This window comes from Cimex lectularius, unplaced genomic scaffold (assembly GCF_000648675.2).
Source record: "Cimex lectularius strain Harlan isolate CLEC.00 unplaced genomic scaffold, Clec_2.1 scaffold128, whole genome shotgun sequence".
Classification (NCBI taxonomy): Eukaryota; Metazoa; Arthropoda; class Insecta; order Hemiptera; family Cimicidae; genus Cimex; species Cimex lectularius.
Window position 1 is genome coordinate 379,972 of NW_019392876.1, and position 12,058 is coordinate 392,029.

The 12,058-nt window shown below is 33.3% G+C and overlaps 1 protein-coding gene across 1 annotated transcript in view; it reads left to right on the top strand.

Moving 5' to 3' along the window:
• Positions 1–12,058, top strand: part of LOC106669465 (suppressor of lurcher protein 1-like) — a 185,284-nt gene that overhangs the window by 19,620 nt on the left and 153,606 nt on the right. Inside the window, exon 2 of the mRNA XM_024228964.1 lies at positions 8,993–9,062. Within this exon, the coding sequence (XP_024084732.1) occupies positions 9,057–9,062 (6 nt within the window). The 5' untranslated portion in view covers positions 8,993–9,056. The remainder of the gene's footprint in view (positions 1–8,992; positions 9,063–12,058) is intronic.

Sequence of the window (12,058 nt, forward strand, 5' to 3'; positions counted from 1 at the left end):
AATGAGTTAAATGAAACAGACACAACGGGCAATAATATTTACAAATTGCTACTCTTTAAAGTTGTTTATGCAATATAAATCTATCTCTTATTTGTCCGGTAATATGTAGAATGTACAATTAAATTTTATTTAGGTATATTCTTAGTATTTTGACAAAACATAACCATAACTACACCACAAAGGCAACAGCATGGACATTAGTATGCCAGGTTAGTTGACATTTGTACATTGATAAGCTAAAAATCACTTAATCGACAACAGTAAATACGTAATTGTTTTCAATAAATAAACATGAAAATAAATATATCTTCCTATGATAAGTGTACCGTGTAAATTTTAGACATGGCCATTTATTTTTATGCTGCCTATTTTATTGTTCAATTAAATATGGTTCCAAAAGCCATTTTTTTATTAGGTACTATTAGAATTTTAATAAGCTGGGGCCATTAAGCCAACTTGGTGATCAACTGATAACGGTAACTCAAATATTTATGGATTTGATCTGAAAATATTGAAGTTTTCGTTCAAAACTCCATAAATTTAATTTATCATGTGACTGGAATAATATAAGAAAATTTAATTTGGGTCGATTGTTTCAAAAAATTTCAATCTATTTTGCGGATTTTACAAAAGTTTTACAAGTCAAAAAAATAAATTTTTATTTAAATTTTGTTGGTCAAACATTGATTCCTTTAAATTGGTAATGGCGGATTGAAATTTTTCACCACGCTGAATCGCGTTTTAACATCCAGTGCGCCGTGTTAATCTATGTTATTTGAGGAAATTCTTTTGATATGTTTCTTGCGGTACCGTGAGCTGGTGGTTGTTTGAAGAATTTTGAGAATATTTCGTTTGTCCGAAGAACAGTGTTCGAAAAAGTGTTTTGCGTATAACTTGAGTCCAATATAAAACCCGTTTTCAGTTTTGAATTCAGCGGTCAAAACCCCTTTGAAAGTATGACCTTACGATTTAAAATATTTAATTACGATATCTTAATATTTAATTACTAGTACATTTTCCGTGAGAATTAGATCACAGCTGTTTGATTCTTGATATACTTGACAAAACGTAAAAGTTTTCGTGGCTCGGTTTTTTTTTCACAAAATCGCCCCCAACAAATTTAGGTGGAGAACAAAAGTTAAATTCACTCTGTATACTAATAACAACAGAACAGTGCAATACTTATTTAAAAAATCAGATATAGTTTTTTACTACGTATGTGGACGTTTTTTTATATTTTGTCTTTTAAATTGATTTATTAGCACCTGTCTATATTTCATTGCAAGCATTGAGGCAAGTAAATTCTGTAAAATCTTTATCATTAACAATATGAAAAAAATTTTCTTCCTGGAGGTAACGCTCCACATAATAGTCAACATACTATCAAGCCGACTCCTTTTTCTGCTCGAATATCGCTAATGTTACTGGATGTACAGTTCATGATACCATCTTTGCAAAAAGAAACTTGTTCAGTCATACTCCCTGGCTACTACCAAAACCAAAATAATGTTGACTCTGAATATGCACAATAAAAATGACACTCCTAGCTATATATATAAACAAAAATTCTTAACCATCAAGAGTAAACTACCTTCACCAACATACGTATATTCGGATGGCTCTAAAGGCCCCCATGGGGTGGGAGCAGCTTGTGTCGTTGGAGATAGAAAATATTTATTTTCGTTAAACTCAATAGCTTCATACAGCTGAAATGACGGCAATAATCAAATCACTGAATTGATTGCTCGAACAATACACTGGTCGTGTGCACTGATTCGATGTCTGCCCTACAGGCCTTGAACCACCGGTTCTCAAATAACCCCATGGTCCAGGATGCCCTTTATTCTCTGAAGTGTCTTTCACAGCAAGGGAAGAGTGTCATTTTTGTTGGGATCCCTGGGCATATGAATATTTTAGGCAACGATCTAGCGGACAGAGCTGCCAAAGAAGCTGCAGTAAATGGCACCAAAATCAGCGAGATCACAAGGAATGATTTAAATTCCGCTTTAGAAATTAAAGTATGCACACAATAGCAAAAGGTTTGGTCATATGTCACAGATAACAAGCTTCGGTAAATAAAATCAACTGTTCGAATCTGGCCTTCCTCATCTAGAGTTAGAAGAAAAGAAGAAGCGATCCTAACTAGGTTGAGAATCGGGCACTGTAGAGCCACCAAGGGATACTTGATGGCTCGTGAGCCACCACCGATCTGTCATTTATGCAATGAGACTGTGACTGTAAAGCATATGCTTATATCATGTCATCTATATGACAGTATCAGAAATAAGTACGCTTTACCAAATACACTACTTGAACTTTTAGGGGATGATCAAGGTACACTTACAAAGCTGTTTCACTTTTTAAATGAAGTAATCTAATCAACAAAATATAAACGAGCAATGTGTAACATGGACTCCCTGTGGCTGGGGGTGGGTTGTGGGGTTGAGCATGCTGGGGCGTTGATGTGTGGGTGCGCCCTTCTGGTGTGCTGGTTCCTCGATCTTTCTCTGATTCGCGCCCCTCAAAAAAAAAAAAAAAAAAAAAAAAAAAAAAAAAAAAAAAAAAAAAAAAAAAAAAAAAAAAAAAAAAAAAAAAAAAAAAAAAAAAAAAAAAAAAAAAAAAAAAAAAAAAAAAAAAAAAAAAAAAAAAAAAAAANATTAATGAAATAGTTGAACCCTAAGGTTCAATCTGTGAAGGGAGGAGTTATCGGATATTATCAGATTGCAATGCTAAGATGCAGGTGGCATTCTCAGAATTGCAATCAGCACTCTCTCCCACCAGGGAAACGTAATTGTTTATAATTTAAAATGTAAGAACATTCCTTGCCTAGAAACCAGTGAAGTCACATCATTGTAATTGGTAAACTTAATTATTCTTTGTCAACTGTCAACGTCTTTGTCAACTTTCGCAAATAAAGTTTTTAAAAAGGAATCAACCAGCGAAGTTGACTTAATTTATATATATATTCTAAATCTAATTTGATCTTTCCAAATTACCCAAAAAGTATGCTATATGAGTGACCTATGTTGTGGTTGGGTTAGGAAAATTATAATTCAGGTATTGAGCATACTCTCCCTATTTTTTGACCACACTTAAACCTGAATTTGGATAAGACAAGTGGATTGTGTATAAGACAAAATTTAAGCATAATTGATTATTAAAAATAATGTATTTAAAAATCCAAATTGTTTTATTCACTTTCAGGTTTTGGCGGAAAATTTATATCTCAATCTTACTAAGTAAAGTTAAATTTAATTGTATAAGAGCTTGTTATAGACGAGGCCGCTGGAAAACGAGCCTAAACACAATTAGGGCGAAACTCGATGTTCTTGGTTTCCCCAACTGGAAACCGTTAAAATTGATTTATAACCGTTTGCTCCCTCTCTTTGTTTCAAAAGAGGTAACGAAATAAGAGCCGACATCTCCCGTGAGAAACGAGCTGTCTTAAAGTAAATAATTTTTTTGTTTATTGTAGTTTACTGTCTTTCATACTTGTACAAGAGCAAACTTCTATCTGGTCGGGTTTTCATATATAACTCTCTCGCTCTCACATATTTCTCTCTCTTACACACGTTTTCTGATTAATTTAATAGATATACAATACTCGACTATATTATTTTTGAAAGTAAAAATGAATATTATACATTAGAAATGTGTGGTGATTAGTGACCGTTAGTTAATGATTATTCGGAGATTGTGAGATCGGTCTGGTGTGACTTTTAGAAAAACATTTTCTTTTTTTGCAATTGATGTCGAGAGACGTGGTTGTAGCTTCAACCTGATGATGAGCTAACGGGCTCGAAATCCATATCCTTGCAGAACAACTTACTGTGAGTAGGAACTATCTTTTAAAAAGGATCGAACACCGCACTCACTCCACCATTCATCATTTCTATAAACATTTTCTTATCGTGCCAACGTTTCGATCTTTATTGAGATCATCTTTAGGGCCTGGGATTGACAAACATAGTTTAAATTTAACGAATACATGTAGGATGTGGAAAAAAGTGAATTTATACAATGCAAAGAAAGATTTTTTATATTCAGTCAAAGTATTTTTCTACTAACTGAGTATAATTTCAATTTTTATCCACATTCTACAAGTATTAGTTAAAGTTAAACAATATTTGTAAATCCCAGGCCCTGAAGATGATCTGAATGAAGATCGAAACGTTGGCACCATAAAGAAATGTTTTTCTAAAACCTAAGTCACACCAGACCGCATCTCACGATCTCCGAATAATCATATATTAGATTTAGACAATGAACAGTAAGCTTGTTGTATTACGGTTTATAGTAGCGTGACTGTACATATAAACAGATTGGAGAAGTATATTTATATATTTATTACTGTGCAATAATATCTCATTTGTCAGTCGCTTTTCATGCTTGAATAAACTGATGGACAAACTTAAAGTACCACGCCATTTATTATTTTAAAATTAAATCCATTATTTTTGTATATTAGTTACTGGCAATTAGGGGCTATCTTACCTAAAATAAACAACTAATAATGCTTTATTTACTTTTGTACTCATTCTTTTGCACAAATAATAGCATTATGTCATTCCATTCTCCTTCGCCTAAAGATCGCTTTCAGTTAATCTTTTTCCTTCGTTGATTTGATGGTATTCTTACTTTTAAAGATTATTTGGAGATCGTGAGATGCGATCTGGTGTGACGTAGGTTTTAGAAAAACATTTTTTTTATCGTCCCACGTTTCGATCTTTATCGAGATCATCTTCAGGGCCTGGGATTTATAAACATTGTTTAAATTATACAAATACATGTAGAATGTGAAAAAAATGATTTTGTACAATGCTAGAAATTTTAGATTGAATTAAAGTAAATGGCCAAGCTTCACTTGTCCGGGAACATGTGAATTGAAGATTGGAAAATTGGTGACGTTCAGGAGAAAGGTACGCCACTTGATACGGTTCCTCAGGAGGAATTCCATGTTGGGTACTAAGGGTATACAGCTAATATTACTACCTCATAGTAGGGTAATTAATATTTAAATGAGGTGCGTTAATTTTTCTATCAGTGTATAAAAGCGAGATGTCTACAAACATTTATACAGTTTGTGCTTTTTCGATTGCCTGGCTGAATTTCTCTTGAAGGAACGATGCTATCAAAAAACAAGGCAATACATGCTTAATATTTTTTAAACTAGTTTCAAATTGTTACTTTTCTTTAGGGAAAAATTATACAGGGTACCTCAAACCCAGTTCAACTTCAAAATTTCAAATACTTCATACATAAATATTCATATAGACCCATCGTTTTGAAGGATCTTTCTACGCTGAAAACAATAGTGTAATCGGATTTTAAATTGGTCACAAATTGACAAAGTTATGGAAAAAAAAACAGTTTTTATTTGCTATTTGTTAATCACATTTCATGTTTGAACTGCCTGCCTTGCGTTAAGATGCAAAAATTTACTATTTTTATACACTCTTCACTGGTGCTGAGAGCGATAGTCAGGAGGTTGCTGACAGCAGATTGACAAGCGTTTTCTATCCCTTGCCGCAGTTGTTCAACGGAGGTTGCTGGGTTATGATTGGCAAAGATGGACACTGTTTTGTAAATAGCCCCCAAAAAAAATAGCCATCCATCAAGCTGGACAATCATTCTTGGTCATTGTTGTAGAGGAACATTATCTAATAATTTTGGTCAAACTTCCTCAAAAAATGAAGAACCGAGCACCATTTAAATAATTTTCGTAAAAATAAGGCCCAATTATTTATTTCCGGGAAGTTCACACCAAACGTTGATACTGTGAACCATCTGATGATGATAAGAGTTTGAAATTATCCGATTTTCCTCGTCCACGTTCAAAAATTCCAAAGGTTTATTATGCCATTAGAGGTGAACTTGGATTCATCAGTTCATAGGATGTATGGAAGAACATTTTCTTCGAGTTTAAAATTGTATGTCCGGAGTACATCTCTAATTTTATTGTTTGGAAAACTTAAAACCCTTCCGACATTTCGGAAATAGGAATTCGGATTTTCGTGAACATACAGTAATATATTCAGCTCTTCGTCGAAATTTCGCTACCGGTTTCTTGAATATTCAAGACGTATTTTTATAGCGTCATTGGTTCAAGAGAATTCAGCAGGGCCATCAAAAAAGGACATCCTGCATAAGAAGGTGAAACTTTCATTTTCACCCTCCCAGCTGGGAATTTTCAAGATAAGGTTCGAATATTCAGAGTAGGTAGCATGACGTCGACAGGAATAATAGGTTAATAGATAGGAAAAAGGTATCCCTCCCCGAAAGATATATCACATGTATTTGTTCTGGCAGGCATCTTTGCGGTCACGTGACGGATATTTGTCATAATGCCGCGGTGACGTAATGCATAGCCAATAGTCTCATACTTCATCCCTTTTTTTCCTTCCCTTATTTTTAAAAAAAATTGACACTGAAATGACGATCCCAGCGGAGAAGAAATATTGCTGAAGAAAAGAGTAATGTTTCGAAATGTGGCCATGGTGCCCTTTTCCATTGATCAAGTCAGAGTTCTAAAATAATTTTCCTCTTGCCATTGACACACCATTTTGGTTTATGTTTTGATTTTTTATAGTAAACAATTAGTTACTTTTTTAAGGAAACTTTTTGGGAAAATGTATTAGGGATATTTTTCGTTTTTAATATATAAGTGAAGTAGAAAATATAGGACGATTAATCTTTACCTCTTTTATAAATCTTTAATTTAAACAAAACTGACATGAGTCCAAAAGAAATATCTTAAAGTCTACGGATAATAAATTCATGAACAGAAGCGCACCTTTTCAATGTTTTTACAGTTAGAAATAATACACTTATAAAAATAATAAAATATGATACAAGAGTACTCAGAAGTTTAGCGGTTCATTTTATTTTCCATCTAAATAATTTAAAGAAAATTAATTAAGTGTAATTGTGTTATATTTTAAGTTTAAAATTTATTGTATAAATGTATAAAATTGTCTAAAACCAATACAAACCCGTACTTTAATTTAGAGGTTCTTCTTTTATATGAAATTTGTGAAGATACCACTTTGATGCGAATACCTTCTATTTTCCTGGTATTTTTCAATTCACTAATTTCGTGGTCCGCTTGACCAATTAAATCATTACAATTAATTAAGGTTTGTAGTTGAGATGAAAAAAAGCTAATGGCACGAGCGGGATTCGAACCCACGATACGCCGCTGCTTGAGCTATCGTGACCTCGATCCAATCGGACATCAACTTCCTATCTCAACCCCACCTTATGGGTTGAGATACAACCCCTTTCCCTCCTTTTTGCCATTTTTCATCTCAACTAAAAACCTTAATTAATTGTAATGATTTAATTGGTCAAGCGGACCACGAAATTAGTGAATTTAAAGACTTAATATGAAGTACACTTCACTAAAGCTCTCCGTGGCCATTTCAATTGTCGAGAATCCAAACCGATTACACGACATTTGAAAAATGGCGTTATATTAACTCAGCTTAAATCGTCAGTTCAAGAAAGGATGAACATACCTTGACCTTATTTTTTAGCCAAATTAACATAACCCTAACCTTACCTTGGGGTGTAAATCTTGCAATTCATATCGAGAGAATTGGTTGTGGAACTCCTTCAACCTGATGATGAGCTATTACTTGAAATCTGGATCGTTGAAAACAACTAACTGTGAGTAGGAACTATCTTTTTATAAAAAATTAAAACGATTAATCCTAACCCTACTCAATCTAAACTTACCCAACCCATGAGTTCTCACCGATTGCGCAAAATAAATACGCAAAAATGGTCAAACAAAAAGATTTTTGTTTATTTTTATTTTAACCCAAACTTTCCAAAGACGGAGAGCCAAAACATACATTCATAAAATGTAGTCTTTATTTATTAACAAGAATCGATTTCGGGTGCTGCCGGCTCCACCTCTTCAGCTGTTATGATATAAACTAAACAAATAACTATCAAATATTAAAAAAAACAACGTGTTAACATTTAGTAATAGTCCACTAATTTTCGTGGACGGCTTGACCAAGAAATATCTTTCAATTAATTAAGGATGTTAGTTCAGATAAAAAAAAGTCAGTGACACGGTCGGGATTCGACCCCACGACCTTCGGCTAGATATGCCGCTGCTCTACCACTTGAGCTATCGTGAATCGATCCACTGGGACACTAACTTCCCATCTCAACCCCACCTTTGAATTTTTCCATCCTTTTTGCCGTTTTTCAAGTGGATCGAAGTCACGACAGCTCAAGTGATAGAGCAGCGGCGTATTTAGCCGAAGGTCGTGGGTTCGAATCCCGCTTGTGACACTGACGTTTTTATCTCAGCCAAAAACCTTAGATCAAGCGGACCACGAAACCTAATAAAAAGTGTTTACCAATTTTTAAAAATTTACCATTTTTCAAGTGTTGTGTAATCTATTTGATTCTCGGCTTCAAATGAAATGACTACGGAGAGCTTTAGTAAAGATATACTTCATTTTAATGTATTAACTTCACCAATTTTCGTGATCCGTTTGACCAATTAATATAATTAATTAAAGATATTAGTTGTGTCCAGGTTGGTAATAATTTTTCATTCCAGAAAGTGTGGATTTATTAGCTTTCTAATATTTCCTTTAAGGTTTGTGTGTATCTTTTATCAGGGTTTTTTTAAAGTTCCAATAGTTAGAGTTATAGGGTCTTTGGCAAGGATTTTGTTAACTACTGTACTTGCTTCAGTGATGTCAATTTCTATGCAATATATTCTCCACGATACTTGTTTTGCCTATATGATACATAGTTTTACTGTATTCTTCAGAATTCCTCGTTTTTCCGTTCTATGCCAAAGTTTGGGAGTTTTCTTTCTTAGTGCCAATCATTAAAGATGAGAAGTAGCAAAAGGCGTCTGAAGAACAAACCTGGTGAGAATAGATGTGCCAGGATGATCTTTTCAACTTTTCTAGTGCTGTGTATCAAAACATGAAATTTTAAGTAATGACAGGTTAATTTTCAGATATGGGGAACTACGACCAAGGATGAGACTATAACCTCGCCAGTTTCCCAGAGAGTGTAGTGAAATGGAGGTTGGTATGGTTTTTATTGTACTTTTTATGTTCAATTTAGTCATGTTCCGGTTGAGGGAAATTAAACGAAAAACGAAAGTTTTGTAACCCCTTGCTACGTTTTTTTGTTTTGTTTTGAAGAGGGGTTGAAAAGGAATATTAGCCCTGCCTCGATGACTGTGTAAGGGGGGAATTAAAATTTCTCCTGTCGAGCACGAGGGAAGTTAGAGAAAGTCTTTCAGTTAATGCCCGTTTCTCACGATAGAAACAACAGTATTCATTACCGGAAAATAGGACCAACTTTAACTTACAGTTCAATATCTAGGCAGGGATGGTGCTATTTCGTTTATTGTATATAAAAATTATGGTTTTTTTATGATCCATTTAACGAAACGTGCCTTACTGTGATTTTAATTCTATTTATTAATTATTCTCAATTTTTATTATTGATATTCAAATAACAAAAGGGGAATTCAGATATTTTAAAAATATAAACAAAACAGTTAGGTAATATTTTTTCTATTATCTATGCTTTTATACGACACTCAACACGAAGCCATTAAAGAAAAAATTACCATTATTATGTACAAGGGAGGATCGAAGTTGGTCATCGGGGCTGGGGGCAAAAAATTTCGATTTTTTTTTAAAGCACAAAATATCTAAAAACGTGCCAATCTTGAGAAAACGTTACACATCGTTTTTCGGCCCAACGCAATACTTACTCCTCCTTCAAAGGTAAAAACTGAAAAAAAAATAACTTGATTTCAAAGTTGCAATACTTTAATTTCAAAAAGGAACATATTTTTCATTTATTTCCAAAATGTTTTTCCGTCATAGTCGCAATGTAATGTTTTTAGTCACCAACTTATGGGTTATCACAACGAGTGATATAATAAGAAGATTAGAAGCAGAAATCAAAAAAGCACCAGAATGACATGTCTAATCACAAAACAATCGTGGTCTGCAATATAATTTTTTAGCAAAAAAACCCCTCACGCCAGTAAGGAGTGAGAGGTAGATTTCTTTCTTTTGCGGAATCATTCCAGCGGTAAAAACGTGTGTGATGGAGGTTTCAGAAAAACAATTTCTTTATCGTGCCAATGTTTCGATCTTTATTGAGATCATGTTCAGGGCTTGGGATTTACAAACATTGTTTACATTTAACAAATACAGATAGAATGTGGAAAATAGTGAATTTATACAATGCAAACAATTAATTTTTTATATTCATTCAAAGTATTCTACTCACTCAAAGTGTTTGTTTTCTGCGTATTCAATATATGAATATTCTGAATATAAAAAATATATTTTTTGCATTGTATAAATTCACTTTTTTCCACATCCTACATGTATATGTATTTGTTAAATTTAAATAATGTTTGTAAATTCCAGGCCCTGAAGATGATCTCAATAAAGATCTTAACGTTGGCACGATAAAGAAAATGTTTTTCTGAAACCTACATCACACCAGACCGCAACTCACGATTTCTGACCAATCATCGACTAACGGTCACTAATCACTACACATTTAAAAATTATAGTATAATTTGATAACCATGGGTGTATATTATTATTTATTTTATACAAAACGTATCATCATAAATATATTGCAATATGATAAAAAATTAATCATTTGTTTTTGTTTCTTGTTACCTGCTGGCATAAATTAAATTAGATTCGGGCCATTTTTTCCTAGACCAATGAAAATAAAATAATGGTTTACTAGTTAACTGCCTAATTTGAAATTTTATTTAAGCTATTTAATTAGTTATTTTCTCGCGTTACTTCACTATTACTTTTTTGTAACAACGGGAGATTTACGGAAAAAGACGTGCGATGGCCACGACATATTTATTAATAATGTACAGAATTTTAAGGCATATTGTATTAAATTGGCCTTATTTGTAAAAAAAAATTGGCCTTATTAGTAAAAAAAAAATTGGCATATTTGTAAAAAAAAATTAAGAAAGCCTACGGTTTCATTTTATTACAAAAAAAAGAAATTAATTTGACCTTTTAAACGAAAGAAATTAGCTTGAAAGTACCGTATTTGAGAAAAAATCCCGATTAAAAATTGGGATTTTTTAAAATTATTTGATTGATTTGAGACAAACCGAGTTTAAAAGCTGCAGGAAGAATCCAGCTTAAAATCGGTATCAAAAATGTGAAAGTCCAATTATGAGGTGGCGTAGCTAGGAGGGAGTGAAGTTAAACAAATCGAGCTGGTTGTTGTGTGGAAGAAAAGGCAAAAATTTTGATTGAATTTTTTACTTTCATCGCCAATAACTCTCCGACCCCCTGTCCATTTGGCTGAACAACAATCCCAACCGATCTTATGGGATTCTTTACCTCCCTGTCCTCGCGATCAAAAATGCGCTAGATAGCTCTAAATTTTTGAAAGAAATCTACTTAAAATTCAACATCAACTTACAGGCTTCTTGATATCAAGTCGAGTGTTCGAAGCATCGAACCGTGTGAAAACAAATCCAAAATGCGACCAGTTAAAAGCCAACTGATTTAATTTAGGGAAGGTTTATCAAAGATAACAGATCAACATTTTTTTAATTCTGAAATATAAGCATCTTAATTAAGGCTAAACTAAGTCATATTACATATAACACATACCATCTTCATTTGGCTCCAGGGTGGGGTAATTCCGCTTTTACATCCCCCTTGGATTTATATGTTTGTGTGTACTTCTTTCGTGGACTTTATTTAATTTCCCTATTCACTTTTTAATAGTTATCTCGCTATTGTTTTTTATTTTTTTTATTTAGGACTTAATCTTTCTCTGGGTGTGATTGTTTCTCTCCCTTTCCCCGCTCTTTTGCTCACTCGCTCTTTTTCTCGCCCTCTACTTTTCAATCCCACAAAGTCACATGCTTTTTTCTCTCATTTTTCACAGTCTGTAAACCGTGCTAGTTGAATTTGGTTATTTTCTTATAAGCTACATTTTATCTTCGACCATTAAGTATCTAGGTTAACCAGTTTGTAGTATGTATTGATTTTTATGCAAA